This window comes from Myxocyprinus asiaticus, chromosome 8, assembly GCF_019703515.2.
Source record: "Myxocyprinus asiaticus isolate MX2 ecotype Aquarium Trade chromosome 8, UBuf_Myxa_2, whole genome shotgun sequence".
Taxonomy (NCBI): Eukaryota; Metazoa; Chordata; class Actinopteri; order Cypriniformes; family Catostomidae; genus Myxocyprinus; species Myxocyprinus asiaticus.
The window spans coordinates 40,113,414-40,130,121 of record NC_059351.1 but is presented as its reverse complement, the minus strand read 5'-3'; the positions used below and the strand labels follow the sequence as shown (position 1 = coordinate 40,130,121).

General features: G+C 37.2%; 1 protein-coding gene across 7 annotated transcripts; it reads right to left on the bottom strand.

Annotated features, from left to right (window-relative positions):
- Positions 1 to 3,048: 3,048 nt before the first annotated feature.
- LOC127445379 (docking protein 2-like) lies at positions 3,049 to 16,658 on the bottom strand. Of its 7 annotated transcripts, XM_051705425.1 has the most exons (7): positions 14,099 to 16,658; positions 13,784 to 13,874; positions 12,710 to 12,814; positions 11,283 to 11,582; positions 11,090 to 11,162; positions 10,675 to 10,847; positions 3,049 to 5,381 (listed from the first exon to the last, which is right to left on the bottom strand). In XM_051705425.1, exons 3-7 carry the CDS (start codon positions 12,764 to 12,766, stop codon positions 4,422 to 4,424), a joined length of 1,563 nt encoding a protein of 520 aa, XP_051561385.1. In that variant the 5' UTR covers positions 12,767 to 12,814; positions 13,784 to 13,874; positions 14,099 to 16,658; the 3' UTR covers positions 3,049 to 4,421. The 7 variants fall into 7 exon arrangements, with proteins under 7 accessions (XP_051561385.1, XP_051561382.1, XP_051561383.1 ...); XM_051705422.1 differs by having other exon boundaries at positions 13,784 to 16,658; XM_051705423.1 differs by having other exon boundaries at positions 12,710 to 12,804; positions 13,784 to 16,658.
- Between the last annotated feature and the right edge of the window lie 50 nt (positions 16,659 to 16,708).

Genomic DNA, 16,708 nt, shown 5'->3' with positions numbered 1-16,708 from the left:
GAAAATGTTTTTGCTCTGACTGGATCTGAACTAGTGCCATCATAATAAAGTAGCCTTTATATGCCTACCTTGTTTCTCTTTTAATTAGACTAAATTGGGCTGAGATTTGAGCCATATGTTTGCTTATATGAAGCCATTTGTAAATGTTCTATCAAAGAAACTTAGTTATGTAGGCTTGACAAAGCCAACATACTGTTTTTTTTATAGACTGGTTTAGGGTTTTCAAAAATCTTTAAAAACCAAGACCAAAATTATCAATTGTAACTTCTCTAATAGCTTTCAAGCTACATTCACCATACTTGGCACATACCTTCAGACTGTTCTGTCCCGGGTTGCTTTATCTTTTATTACTGATCAGACTTACGGTTTTCCTATAATTGACAATTGATAAGCAAGTATTGTGACAGAACTTAAATACATTGCTGGCAGCAGGACGAAACGCACCTGATTTGTCACGTCATGGTGTCTCGTCACTCCTGTCTTTAAATGCAGAGAGCGGCTCTAGAGCGGCCCATCCCCGTGCACGCTTCATGACACTCGCTCTCCACCGATCCGCTGAAGAAAACCTGTTGTGTCGAACTCTGTTTCCCCCAACAGATCTGTATGGGGGAACAGTATCTGACGGTAACATTCTCCGCTGTCAGAATGCGTTCCCCCATGCACAAACCTAACCCTAACCCTTCACTACCTACACTAACCCTAACCTACACTACCTACCCCAGGGTTCCTCAATTAGTTTTCACTAAGGGCCAAATTCTGTTAACAATACAACGTCAAGGGCCATGGCCGTCGATGTAATGACAGTTTTTTTGTGCTGCTATTATTATTATTATTATTATTACTATTGTTGTTTTTATTATTAAAATAGTCTCGTATAAATATTCATATTTTTTTGTATTAGTTCTTTTTCTCAGTATAAGTAGCCTGTTTTATTTATTCAAACAATTATGAACATTTTGTTTATATACAGATACACAAAACTACACAACTTTACCTGCTGAAAAAAAAAAAAAACTAAAAAAAAAAAAAAAATCCAAACAAAAAAACCTTTAATGAACAATCTGTATCTCCATGTCCTCCATGCGAGTCTGTTCCTGCTCATCTCCAAACGGGATCTCCTGCACTTTCCCTAATTGCAAGTTCAGTTATTAGACCTATTAGCATTAATATTGTTGTTGTTCTTAAGGATAATATAACAAAGTATTGCAATAGTTCCAATGAAGAAATGACCATGAGCACATGTTTTCTTATTAATTATTGTTAATATTAGCCTATACGTCATATTTTGTTCTGTACAATGTTATTCTTAATGTGCACTTTTCCACGTGTATTTGTATCACAGGACCTTGTATTATATTATCCAGGCATTAATCCAGACATTATAAAAAAAGTATTTGGCTTCGGGAGTCCGTTTGGAATATACTCGTAGCAAAATACATGTGCAAATATAAATAGGACGTATATTTATGCAACAGCGCTCTTTAATCATCTCACTCGCATAAAAACATAGATTATATACTCCTTAGAATGCATCAACACAATGGAAAGAACATAATGAAACAATTATGCCACATTAGGTAAATAAATGCTTTTAACAGCGTTCACTATATTAATCTCTAGCGTTGGCTGCTGGGCAGGGTGGGAGAGTATAAATGTTTGTAGAACAGCAACAGCACCGCCTACTGTACAGGGGTGAAATTGTTTTTCATTTTTATTTTTTATGCACTCTGTGTATAGACCATTCGTCGGAAGTTTGTCTCACATAATCGTCACGGATTTGGTGTGAACAGGCCTTTGACGTGGGCCAAACATTTGTCTCTCGCGGGCCACCTATTGAGGAACCCTGACCCTAACCCTAACCTACACTACCCTAACCATAACCCCATACCCTATCAGGGCTAGGGAAAAACAGATTCCGACAGGGAAAAACAATTTGATACAACACCGGCACCCACGCTCCCAACCAGAAAAGGTGTGTATGGCCACCACTCCTCTCCCAACCTAAACCAAACACTTCTCTGCTATACCCAACCTACAGTGAACCCTCTAATTATATTTATTTAATCACACATTAGCACATACACTGTGAAACTCTTTTTTTCCACATATCCTAGCTAAGCTGGGGGTCAGAACTGGAGTAGATAGGGTCAAGGGCCTTGCTCAAGGGCCCAACAGTGGCAACTTAGCAGTGTTGGGGCTTGAACCCCCAACCTTCTGATCAGTAACCCAGAGCCTTAACCACTGAGCCACCACTGCCTCTGCTCACCACAAGGACATTTTGTATATCACACTCCCCTAAGACATTTTATTGACACCTTTTGTGTTCATTTTTATTTTAAATAAACGACTCTCTGACGGTGTAGCCTACAGACACTCTCTGCCTTCGCTTACATGGATGGATATAGTAAAAAAAGTGAATGCCAATATCATCACACCAATTCTTAGATGTGCACGTCAAATTTACTTAATTATGTCTCTATGCCTTTTCTTCAATGATTATATAATATTTTTTTAGTAGTTCTGACAAGCTCCATCGGACTATTGGTGTGCATTTGGCCCGGTTGTGTGGCCAGTGCTATTTACACTTAGTGCAAATAATTATTTGGCTATACTAACCCCGTGGTAGGGGGCCCCCTGATGGTCACAGGACCCTACATGTTTGTAGCCGCATATGTTGCTTATTAGATTGGGCCAGCACTGCTAACTAACTAACTAAAACACCACAGCAATGCCTAACTAGCCAGAACACCCTAGCAATCAGCTAGAACACCCTAACAATGCCAAGAAACCAACCAGAACAGCCTAACAATGCCTAGCGACCAGCCAGAACACCCTAGCAACAAATTAGTAATGCACTTTCTGTCTGTTTGACTTTTCTGTCAGCCTAACCTTAAAACTTACAAGTTTTTTTTTTTAAACGATTTTAAACAAGGCTTTTTCAAGCCAACATCAAAGTTTGTCGAGACACACTTTACCATTAGTTCAAATAATAAGATATTGATTTAACCCTTTGATGCAGATATTTAAAAAACATTTATTATTGCTGTGTTCAATACTCTATATAATATCCTTACAAAAATCTAGAGTTCTGGCAAACATGCTGCAAATGAGCAAAATTATTGCCATAAATTTGCAGCTCTTCACCAGTAGTGGTGAATCTGTAGCAAATCCTGCAGCAACAATGGCCAATTTGCCGCTACTGGCAAACACCTCTATGGCAAACCTGTGGCAACAATGAAGAGTTTGCCACAAAGCTCATTTGCATGTGATATATTTGCACGTTTGCAATGGGTATTTGCCAGAACTTTCAAACATTTTGGGGAAAAGAGAGTGGGAATGATTATATTCATGTTTTAAAGTAAAAAAAATTTGTGATTGAATAATTAAAATTTACAATTTTGTTCACCCCAAAATGAAAATGCTCTCGTCATTTACTCACCCTCATGCCGTCCCCGGATGTGTATAATTTTCTTTTTCTTTAGAACAGAAATGAAGATTTTGAGAAGGTCTAAGTTCTGCAGGTCCTCACAATGCAAGAGAATGGTGGACAGAACTTTGAATCTCCAAAATCAAATAAAGGCAGCATAAAAGTAATCCATACATCTACAGTGCATTAATCCTTGTCTTCTGAAGTGATATGATAGGTGTGGGTGAGAAAAAATCTATATTCAATTCCTTTTTTACTATAAATCTCCACTTTTCATATTCTTCTTCTGTTTTTTTTTTTTTAATTATTATTCATGCATATCGCCATCTACTGGTTGGGGCTGGTCAAAGGTGGAGATTTATAGTAAAAAAGAACTTAAATATTGATCTGTTTCTCACCCACACCTATCATATCAATTTAGAAGACATGGATTTAATCACTTGAGTTGTATGGATTACTTTTTCGCTGCCTTTCTGTGCTCTTTGGAGATTTAAAATTCTGGCCACCATTAATTTGCATTGTATGGACCAACAGAGCTGAAATATTCTTCTATAAATCATAATTTGTGTTCTGCAGAAAAAAGAAAGTCATACACATCTGGGATGGCATGAGGGTGAGTAAATGATGAGAGCATTTTCATATTTGGGCGAACTATTCCTTTAAGGGTTAATTTTGCTGTGTTACAACAGAACAGTAATAAAATACATCGTTGAGCTTATTAAACTCAAAGTATGAAAAAGAAAAGATTTTAATGTTTTGCATAAAAACAAAAATACCAAACAATTTTTAAACACCCATAATACATCAAACATTATGGTGTGCATCAGTTAATGGAAAACGACAAAGTCTTTTATTTTCAGTCAGTATTCCACTACATCTGGGAGAATGGATGAATAAATTAATAAAATCAGTGAATAATAATAATAATAATAATAATATTTCAAATATGAAAAAAGTGGGACATTTAAGAGCTAGAAGTTTGTGAAGATGAAGTCTAAATCATTCCAAGGTCCTCACAGACAATCTCTGGTGTTTGTCTTTGTTTTTTTTCTTGCAGAGGTTGAGTAGTTTTTGGTGGTTTCATAACTTTGCTGTAGATGGCTGTGATCTCCTCAGGCATTTTGTTTTGTTCAGAGTTATCATCTTCGTTTTCCTGAACAGCTTTTCGGGATGTAACAAACTCCGGTACACTATAAACCGGCTCCTCAATGTTTTGGGCTAGTTTTTTACTTGAGTTTTGTGTGACATTATACACCTCAGAGTACACAGGCTCTTGTTGCTTGTGATTGTTGAAGGTTGGAGGTTGGCTGACATGGACACAACTGTTAGGTTTAGGGCAGAAGCGGATAACATCAGCAGGGTCAGAATACACTGGTTCTGATTCATGATAAGACGGAATGCCAGACTGTAGCCCAGATTGGTCTAGCTTTACAGTATGATAGGATACGATGGCATCTGCTGGCTGTGCATACACAGATTCATGTCCGGCAATTAAATCAGCAGGATTTGAATACACAGGCTCAATCAAGTTAGCGCTGCCAACAGGAACTGAGTGTGTGCTTTTAGAGGAGCTTAAAGAATCTGCAGATTTTACATACAAAGATTCAGTTAAGCCAATTGGATTTGTAGGTTCCATATTTACAGGATTTGACAAAGCATGAATGTTTGTAACAAGAGTCTCAGCTTGATTAGAGTACACACTCTCGCGATCAGGGCTGTTATTGCTCTCAGCATCTAGCACAGTGAAGCTTTCAGGGCATTTGGGCAAGGGTGAGCGAGGAGAACGAGAACGTGGAGAATGTGGTGAGTTCCTGCCTCCAGTAACAGTGAGGCTCTTCTTTTGGCAAATGGCTGACTCAGTAAGACGGAGTATCTCTTCACTCTGCCTGGTCTCAAAAATAAAGGTTCCTGGGCCTGACTCGCAGCGTCTTCCAGCCTCTATTGAAAACAGCATCTAGAGAAGAACAGTCAGAAAAACAACCAAAAATGATATGCATGTCTTTACATTTATGCATTTGTATGCACAAAACATTGAAAAGGCACAGCAAACCTGTAAAACGGTTAACATGAATTTTTGCAATATAGGCATTTAAGAAGCAACATGAAATACTGGTTTGAAAAAGACATCAGTTTTAGGCTTGATGCAAGTTAAACACGTAGTGACAGGCAGACAGACAGTTTCTACTTGATAAATTTTACAGAATTCAAACGATTAAACAGTTTATATGCTTTAATTTGAGGTTTGGGTTCTGTTTAAATTAATTACTATTTAGGTGTAATTTCAGTCTTTCTTACGTAAATTATATTTCATGATGTTCAAATTTGTAATAGTTCACCCAAAAATGAAAATTCTCTGATTATTTACTCACCCTCATGATATCCCTTGTGTGTATGACCTTCTTTATTCACCAGAATACATTTGAAGAAAAATAGAACAAAATCTTTGCTCAGTAGGTCAGTCTCCATTCACTTGCATTTTATGGACCTACTGAGCCAAGTTATTTTTAAATTTTTCTTCAAATGTGTTCTGGATATCATGAGGGTGAGTAAATAATCAGAGAATTTTCATTTTTGGGTGAACTATCCCTTTAATAGCCAACTCAGTTCTGATAACCAATTTATGGCCAATATTAAAGGAAAAACTGTGTCCCAAGAAATCACTTTTTTTCTGTACAAAGCTTCAGCTCTCACTCACTCAAAGAAAAAAAAAAAAAAGGATTTTTGCAGGTTGTTCAGTTTACTTAATTAAAATGAACTAAAGCAACACAATTATATAATTTTTTGTCATAACTTGATTAAGTTTACTTAATCTATTTGATTAAGTTACTACTGTAGTACATTGATTTGACCTAATTTAACTAAATTATGTTGGCTCAATGCAACTGACTTAATCTGAATGAACAAAATTAAACTGCTTGTAAAAACTTTCTCAAATTCAGTTACAGTTGTGGTCAAAAGTTTGCATACCCTTGGAAAATTGGTAATATATGTACCATTTTTAAAGAAAACATGAGTGAGCAGGCAAAACACATTTCTTTTATTTCTTATAGGATTCATATTCAACTGTAGGTTATAACAGAATGGCACAATCATAAAACAAAACATGGCAACAAAGAAAAAAAATGAAATGACCCCTGTTTAAAAGTCGCATACCCTTAGTTCATAATACTGTGTATTGCCCCCTTTAGCATCAATGACAGCATGCAGTCTTTTGTAATAGTTGTCTACGAGGCCCCAAATTCTTGCAGGTGGTATAGCTGCCCATTCGTCTTGGCAAAAAGCCTCCAGGTCATGCAAAGTCTTTGGTCGTCTTGCACGTTTGAGATATCCCCAGAGTGGTGTTGGGCCTCATGTATTCAGATAGAAGACAAAGGCAGGCCTAACACAGTCGTAAAAACCTAACTCAAGCCCCCACATTCCAAGTTGTAAATTATACTGATAAAAATCGCACCAAAATCAAACAAAGGGAGTCCAAAACAGACTACAAATCCAATGAAGCCTTGCTCACTAAAGGATCGAACTCTCAACTCCTATTGGATGAGCCACACAACAGAATGTCCCTCAACCGTGACATCATCAGGAGTAGAAATGCCTCTGAAATGCTTCCGGGATTTGCTTCCAGCAACTTTGTTTGCAGTGTGTAGACTCAGCTCATCGCTGCTCTCAGGTGCAACCTCGTGGCACAAAGAAGTAACGTCCGACTTGAAACTGTGGCCATACAATCTCCATCTCGCTGGACGAGTTGAGATTACTCTGTGTTCCACCGAACACTCTAACGGATCCGAAGGAGACCGCCGAGCAATCCGCGTCTTCATCCGTTTGCCTGCAGAAGTGAAGAGATTAAAGATTTCTCTTCCATCTTCAATCAAGTCGACATTTCTGAAGTTCTCCGCCAGCCCGCCGAGAATCAGCAGCCGTACCGCCCGCAGACAGAGCGAGGAAACAGCCTCCCGTCATCACACGAGCCTCAAGGAACCGGGTCGGAGTTAAAGGACGGAGGGACAAACATTCCACCTGCATCCTCATGCGATTCAAGTAAGAGGTTTACGTCTGGGCAGAGATAGAATATTATAGTGTGTTATTCTTTTGTTTCAAGTTTTTTTTTTGCTTGTACACTTTACGGACCGCCATGTCCGCTCATTATTAATACTCAGGGTATTAATTATCATGAATTTGATTTGCTGTACTGTGGTCCAACCAAATTGGACTGTTGTGCATTTTCGCCATCGCGGGTGAAACCGGCAAACTGAGTTATCCATTAAAGAGTCAAAGAACGTGGGACTTTTACGAGCCGTCCACCGCGTTTCTGAGTGATAAACTAACAGCTGCTTTCTCTCCCACAATCGCGAAATCGGCTTTAGGGCCATCACTTAATTCTCTCTCTCTCGTACTAACACACACACACACACACACACACACCTTATGTGTTGTAGGATTATTTTTATTTCCATATCTAATCATATCACTGTTTAGTTTGTAGTTGTAAGTCGGAAGTTTACTGACTGCATTGTATTAATTATTAATTGATATTACTGCATAAATAAACTTTGTTTATATTACAAAGAGAAGTGTTTTGGTTTGTTTTACATACGCCTGTGTCATGCTGATGGGATGTCAGTGCTCGGATTCAAGCCTTCATTCATTGTTTTTTTCCCCCCGAAAATCAATATTCTTCGGATGTCGATTTTCCTAAGAAAACATCTAATATTGAGACTGTTTTACTATCTGGTTATTAGTCCCTGATTCCAGGGTGGTGCCCCGTCAATATTAATCCTTATTAATATTCTATTGATTTTTGATAATTGATAATTATCTTTGATGATTGTTGAATTTGAATGATCAATAAGCTAGTGTTAATTGTAATTAATGTTCCATCGATGTTAACAATTAACGATTATCTTTGATAATTGTTGATTTAAAGGATTAAAAAAGCTAACATTGATTCTCATCAATGTTCTATTGATTTTAATAATTAATAATTACCTTTGATAATTATTAATTATTGATAATAACCAAACCCGCTTCTAAACGTAGCGCACTACATTTACTGGAGCCCCATATGAGGTTTTAATGAGTTAGATTCAATTAATTAATTTAAATATTAATTATTAATTATTTCTGATAGTAACACTGATCTAAACAACCAGTAAAGCCCTACAGTGGCACGATGATATTAAGGTGGAGACTGTGATGGCCACTCCAGAACCTTCACCTTTTTCTGCTGTAACCACTGGAGGGTCAACTTGGCCTTGTGCTTAGGGTCATTGTCGTGCTGGAATGTCCAAGAGCGTCCCATGTACAGCTTTTGTGCAGAAGAATGCAAATTGTCTGCCAGTATTTTCTGATAACATGCTGCATTCATCTTGCCATCAATTTTCACAAGATTCCCCGGGCCTTTAGAGCTCGCACACCCCCAAAACATCAGTGAGCCACCACCATGCTTCACGGTGGGGATGGTATTCTTTTCACTATAGGCCTTGTTGACCTCTCTCCAAACATAGCGCTTATGGTTGTGACCATAAAGCTCTATATTGGTCTCGTCATTCCAAATGTGTCAAGGTGTTTTCGGGCATATTGTAACCGGGCTTTTTTGTGGCATTGGCGCATTAAAGGCTTCTTTCTGGCAACTCGACCATGCAGCTCATTTTTGTTCAAGTATCGGCGTATTGTGCTCCTTGAAACAACCACACCATCTTTTTCCAGAGCAGCCTGTATTTCTCCTGAGGTTACCTGTGGGCTTTTCTTTGTATCCTGAACAATTCTTCTGGCAGTTGTGGCTGAAATCTTTCTTGGTCTACCTGAACTTGGCTTGGTATCAAGAGATCCCAGAATTTTCCACTTCTTAATAAGTAATTGAATAGTACTGACTGGCATTTTCAAGGCTTTGGATATCTTTTTATATCCTTTTCCATCTTTATAAAGTTCCATTACCTTGTTACGCAGGACAGTTCTTTTCTGTTCCCCATGGCTCAGTATCTAGCCTGCTCAGTGCATCCACGTGAGAGCTAACAAACTCACTGACTATTTATACACAGACACTAATTGCAATTTAAAAAGCCACAGGTGTGGGAAATTAAACTTTGATTGCCATTTAAACCTGTGTGTGTCACCATGTGTGTCTGTAACAAGGCCAAACATTCAAGGGTATGTAAACTTTTGATCAGGGCCATTTGGGTGATTTCTGTTACCATTATGATTTAAAAAGGAGCCAAACAACTATGTGATGATAAATGGCTTCATATGATCACTATCCTTAAATAAAAGACAGTTTTTTGCATGATCAGTCCTATTTTCAAAATCAATGCCAAAATTTCACAATTTCTGCCAGGGTATGCAAACTTTTGAGCACAACTGTAAGTAAGGGTAATGACTTCATATTCTGAGTACTGTTATGCAGCAGACATGCTGCGAGTGTGAAAGTTCTACACGCAATTACTGTTGAAGTCACGCAGATGCGCCGCTCACACCCTGCTGACGCAATTTCTGTGAAATAGACCTTAACTACTGTTTACTACAGTGCAAACTCCTGCCTATGACTTTGTTCAGTACTTATATATAATACATAAATTATAAGTAATTCTAGTTTTAGTCCCTTAGTAATACTGTAAACCAAATATTAGTAAAACCAACAACTCTGAATAATTTGTATGAGATGGTAAATTCATAAGATACCATACTACTTGGCTCGTATGAGAACGTACAACTTTTATTCCCATTCAGATAAACCAATCAACAAACAGAATTTCAAATCGATACAATACAGGCATCAAATTTTTTGCTAACTTCCTATCCATCCCATTTTTTAAGAAAGGAAACGTCCATGAACAAATTTTTTTACTCATTCCATATTTATTTATGCAATAGTAATGACTAATGTAGGCTATAACCTGTAACACGCTTCTCTCGTCTCGTTCAGTGTTTTCTTTTTTCCATGGTACACAAAATGTATTTTCCTATTTAAATCATGGTTAGGTTTGGGTTTATGTAAGGCATTACACTTTATGGTTAGGTTTATGTTTGAGGTTAAACTTAGGAAAAAATTATAATAACATCGCTTGTTGGTTTGTTTATTTTTCGCTATGGAAGTTGTACTCTTTTGTATGAGCCAACTCATACGATTTTAACAATTTGCCCATCTGTAACTATTATCATGATGCACACAAGAACGGGCTAGTAATACATCTGTATAAATACTCAAATTTTATCTAGTGGTCCCACACTTTATCAAGGCCATGGTTACTGCTGACCTTATCTCGTCCATAGCGGCGTAGCAGCTTATATGGCCACTCCAAAACTGTCTTCTTGGTCTCCAGATCTTGAAGCACCAACATGTCCTCATCAGCTTGCAGCCAGTACTGTCCTTTCAGGCCACAACCAACTGATGCCTCAGTCTGCAACACAACCACTTTGAACTTGCACACTGCAATGAAAAAGGCATTGATTTGATTGATTTAGGCTGTAAGATACAGTCAGAATAAAAAAGGAAGAATTGCAAACTAGCTGATTTAATATAACAGTAAGTCAGTGGTTTTGTCTTCCATTTAATGAAGGTTTTAACCAGATCTGCATCAAGTATGGAAAAAAATGGGTAGATTTAGTCTTTCAGGATAGACAGGATGAAAGCATATTGGTCAGATACTTTTGACTTCTGTTTGGACTTACGTTGTTCTCTGGACATGTAGATCTGATTGTCCTCCATGCGAGGGGCCCAGTGTGTGCCACTATTACTGTGTTTCTGTGACATACAGAAAGTTGTGAATACCAAGAACACAGACAGGATAAAGGATATATAGACTAAACTGTCAATTTTTTTATCTTTCCTTGGGCACAACATCCACAAATTCACAGTCCTCACCTGAAAGGCAATGTTACATATTAACTTCACCCATTCTCCACAGCTTTCCTTCTCTGCTGCAAACACCAGCCTCTTGTCTTCTGTCTCCACACAAAAGGCAGCCATGTTTTCCCCTGGACAAGCCTCTGCATGAGGAGGCAGCTTGACGACAGTCACACAGTCGTCCAGACGGACAACTTTTCTCTCTGGATGCCGTCTGACCACCACAGCTGAACGTTCCTTAGCAGCCTCTGACAATTCTAACCGTGCCACGCCATGCCGACTAGCTGGATGAAGGGCCAGCCAATACCGCTTCCACTTCTGGTGATCACAAATAAAAATCAAAGGGAACATGCAATAAATCACAGAAAGCAGTTTCTCTACTATACCATTCTATTTATTTGAATAATGAAACATTAACGACAGCACCCTTACATTTATATGACCTGTTTTTCTGAACTGATCAGATAGAATTATCAAATCTTTTGACAGGATACAGCCTTACATCAGTGGGAAACTGATGGACAAATCTCTGGATTCCTCATTGTTATATTTTAAAAAAAAAATTGTAAGACACTAGGGACCTCACATTGGAGGTGCGGTTGCAAGTAAATGACACATGCAGCCCATCCTTCAATTACCTTGCATGTGCTGTGTGTGTTTGTTTAAGGTAGGATCTGACCGTAGGTAGGTGCTTTCATGAGGGCGTGGCTTTCGTCAATGGAATGTGCCGTCTTATGAAAAGCGAGAACTGAAATGTGCACCAAGTACACCAAGTTTCAACATGTAGAGGCAATCTCATACCAGAACATATCCTTACAAGAGGAAGTTCAACCATAAGACTTGTAATGGTAAAAGAGGGGAGCATGCTGAACATTTATGTGCTGAGTTCAATTAAAAAGTCCAAGCAAATGCAATCATGTTTAAAATCATACTTTTCCTATAATACAGTTCTGCACTGTAAAAGTTAACTTAAAAATGTGCTTCATGTGCTAACATCTAGATTAACTTGTGTGATTAAAGTCAAAAATATTATTTTTACATCACCGAATCAACCTGAATACATTAGGTCACAATCACAAAACCAACTTTAAGAGTTAGATCAGGTAGAAATAGATCCTTAAGATAACAATTGCAGGGTACCACTTTTTAGTGTGTTTGGTTTCTCCTTTTTGTGAATGCCAGAAACCAGCAAAACCATCAAAATAGCATTACTAAGACTGTTAACTCCTGGCAAAAGGTTTAGACATCTAAACACTCTTGTTCTTGCTGATCTGACATCACAAAGAATAATCTGGACTAATTTATTCAGAACATTTGAGAACGTAAGTGATTCGCAAGAGAACATTAATGACTCAAATGGGCAAACATAATCTAAAATAACTGTTTTCAATAAAAATATATAATAATAAATAAAAATAGATGACAACATTCCTTTGAAGCCTTACCTCACCACATCTCTGGTGCTGTAGGTAAACGTCACCTTGTTTCCCGTGAGTGTCCATGTCTGTTTAAGGCTTTATGTCAAAAATCTCTGGCAGGTCTGAAAAGTGCTTTATAAATTAATTTGTTTATTTTAAAATAAATTTAAAAAAAATGTTTATCCATTCACAGGACAATGTGTGACCTCCCTAAACTGTTAATTCACGATATTACCAAGCCTTTTACACAGGGTAGAGTAAGTGCAAACCTAGACTCCACCTCCACCAGAAAAAATGACAGCTAGTGTTTGGAATTTAAACTGTTGCTTGTGTTGAAACGTGGATAATCTCTCAGTTTAGAATAATTATTATTTTAAACGTATGAAACTAATTAACAGATAAACTTATTACCACTTTTATACCACTATGAACTGGAATCACATGCCCATAAATCTGTTAAGAGAATGTAAATTCATGTTAATATATTGCATGATAAGGATTAATTTTAAGGAATATTTATTTATTCATTTATTTTTCCGCATATTGAACTTGTTGTACCTCCCTTACAAATGGCACCTGCAATGGATTTGCAATATAACAAGATCTGTTATGTTGAAGCTATGTTATTGTTCTCATGTGGTCAGCTTGGGGCTGGCCTGTCTGTGTATCTTTAGTTTGTGATTAGTTTTGTTATACTGTCATTCATGTGAGTTGTGTGAGATAATATCCACTGCCTTAGGCCAATCAATATGGATGTTTTTAATGCATATTTGCTTGATTCGAAATGACTAAGGAAGCTTGTATGTCCCCTAATAGAGGGTTTAACAACTGATTGATTATGTTCCACCAGAAATAAAGAGCCAGGGACACCACTGTTTCACAATGTAAAATATTTTATATAAAATCTTATATAAATAACATGATGGACATATAAATGAACCCTCTGGAAACTATGCCTTTAGGATTGAAAGTCAATGTAAGTCAATAACAATTTGTTGGTGAGCAAAGAGTATGTCTTTTTAAACCATTCATTTACAACAATTGTTATGAACTTACTAACATTACATAACTTAATAACATACTATAAAAACATTTTTTTACCTGCCTGAATGTCCTGGAATTAAAGATGGAGGTAGATTTCTAGAGATAGACCACTTGGTGCTTCCCCACTTTTGTCACCCACTTCGAATTACTGTTTTTATTTTTAAAAAGAAACAGCAATGACATATAAAGAGGATAGTCATGCATAATTATGGGTAAGGGTCAAAGGTCATCACTCTTGGTGGTTTAGATGCAACATCACACATAAAAATGTATTTAAAAAAATCTGTCTAATGTGGTAAATAGAGGGTTGAACAGCAGTAATTTATATAGCTTTCATTGTGCAATATACGAAAATTATTATAATTCATGTACTTGCATCTCTAGCAGCCTTCAGATCAGGGCAGGCATGCCAAGCACATTTGGGGCAGACCTCCGGAATACCGACTGCAGTCTCCAATCCACATTTCGTATCGCACTGTATGTACATGCACAGACTGGCAGGCAGACATAAACTCATGCACCGTCACAGACAGACACATTAATTAGTGTTACCGAATGCACAAATGTGTGTTAAAATGAGCGATAGCATAAACAGCCATTCATGTAAATACAACTTACTATTACTTAATGAAGGATCAAGAAGGCCTATATAAACCCTGTCATCATCCTTTGACATCATTCAATTGTTGAATCAGCAGACTTCCGTCCAAACTTTTAGGCTACGCCTGGACAGAGAATGTGATGGAAATAATGCAGGGAGACAATGAATATTCTGAATGTGAGAGAACTACAAATTGTCCCTCTTGATCATGGACAAATCATAGTTAATTACATTGTTAAAGAGTCATGTAATCAAAAATAGCTATATCAATGTCAACAGAAACTAAAAGGCTTAAATGTGGGGAAAAAAAATAAAAAAATTTTTTTTACAAAAACTGGGGAGGACAATGTGATGCAGCACTTACAGTTTAATATGAAAAACGATCCACAAAGAAAAAAATATATATTTTCCCTTATGAGTGGAAAATGCAAACTCCTTGTTTCAAAAAGGTGGAGCAGTTTTGCTATGACAATCAGGCTGGAGATACTGATGGCTCAACACCTAGCCTCATCCTTATAATACTGACCTGGGCAATCCAAATACATTGCTTAGCAAATACACAATTCTTGGTATGAAAATCATCATACCATGAAAATATGCCAGTTTGTCCAACTCCAACTACATGTATACATAAAAATTATTACATGGCCTCTCTGAGCGTTTGTGGCTTTGGACTTAAACTTGCCATTCAATGGAGTAACCATTTACAGTCAAACACACACTGAGAAAATCCCCAAATTCAATGCAGCCAACAAATATATTCTGCCTGGAGCTTCCAATGATTGGTATTGCTGACAATTTATACCATACTATAATGTGTTAAAAACAATTATGTAACACAAGAAATACCCGCATATTTGAAAAAACTGGTGTGAGAAAATTAGGTGAACTGGCAAATGGTTTGAACTGGATTGATCTAAATTATTTTTTCTTCCCAGTTCTGAAGTTTTGCAGTTACTGCTGTCCCTTGGGTGCCAGGGTATTTCAATAGCTAGAAAGACCTACAGCAGTATGAGCCAGTCTTCAAGTGTCCAAGGAGACATATGGTATGATCTTACACTTCTTAAAGAGATCATTAACTCAAAAATATACTTTCCAAGCCCATATGATTTTCTTTCCTTTAATGAGCACAAAAGATGTCAGGCAGTAAACACTTCACTGTCCATGGTTTGTATAACTTTGTTCTCTTAAAATGGAATATATAGACATTAGGTTACTGCCATCTAAAGCCTTTGTCAGCCAAAAACCAGAGTACGCTGCATCTACCTGCACCCCCGCAGTCACTTTGGGATGAAAATCATAATCTTACAGTTCAACTGATACCCTTTAGTTTTAAACAATGCCTACCAATCATTTAATCTACTCGATTAATACATGACTTGTTTACACATAGCCACATGACCAATTCTATATTAGGTTCATGCTTTTTAGCCAAAATGGAACTGACTACCCCAGCTAAGCCTGGTTTCTCCCAAGCTTTTTTCTTTCTTCATTTTTCACCTTTAATTTTAGCTCGATTCCCCTTTAGTTTTAAAAATTGCTTACCAAACAAGTTGCATAATACATGACTTGTTTAAACATAGCTAACTAATATTGGCATTAGGTTCATGCTGTTTAGCCAGTTGGTAACTGGCTCCCCCACCTGAACCTGGTTTTCCCTTCGCTAACTAACTTTTTGTTCCTGAGTCACCATTCACTTTCATCGTATGGTAAAATTATGCAATGAAAGTGAACAGTGACTGGGACTAAAATTTTGCTTAACATCTTTTGTATTCTACAGACGAAAGTCAAAGGGGTTTGGAACAAAATGAGGGTGAGTAATTCGTGACAAATTTCACACTATCCCTTTAACTACCCTTTAATAGCTCTGACCACTGATGTGAAAACCTGCACCAAAGACATTGCACTCATAAGGTGTGACTGTAAAACTCAGCAATGCCACAATTTAGTACCATTTATGAAATATTCTGCTGAACATAAACAGGTATATACAGGTGTTATTTTTAAAATTGCCCAATTGTGCAGTTTATCGATTATACATTAACAACTCACTTAAAAACACTTACTGATGTACTTAAACTTCTGCAGGGCTACCCAACTTTCAAGACCAATGGCCAGCCATCCAGACTAAATATCACATGAAAAAAAAAAAAAAAAAAAAAAACCTTGTCAAATTTTGCATCACAAAAATTTGTTTAGGACCCATTTAGTGTCCTTTTCTCTAAAGTACTGCACTGCAAGTCATGATGGAGGTGTTTTCATGGAAAAGGACAGCATGTAGGTTAAAATAAGTAATGCTTCTATAAATGTGCAGGAAAGATGAAGTTGTCATACTAGCCAAGTAAAATATGCATTTGTTATGTGGGTGAGAAAGAAAACAA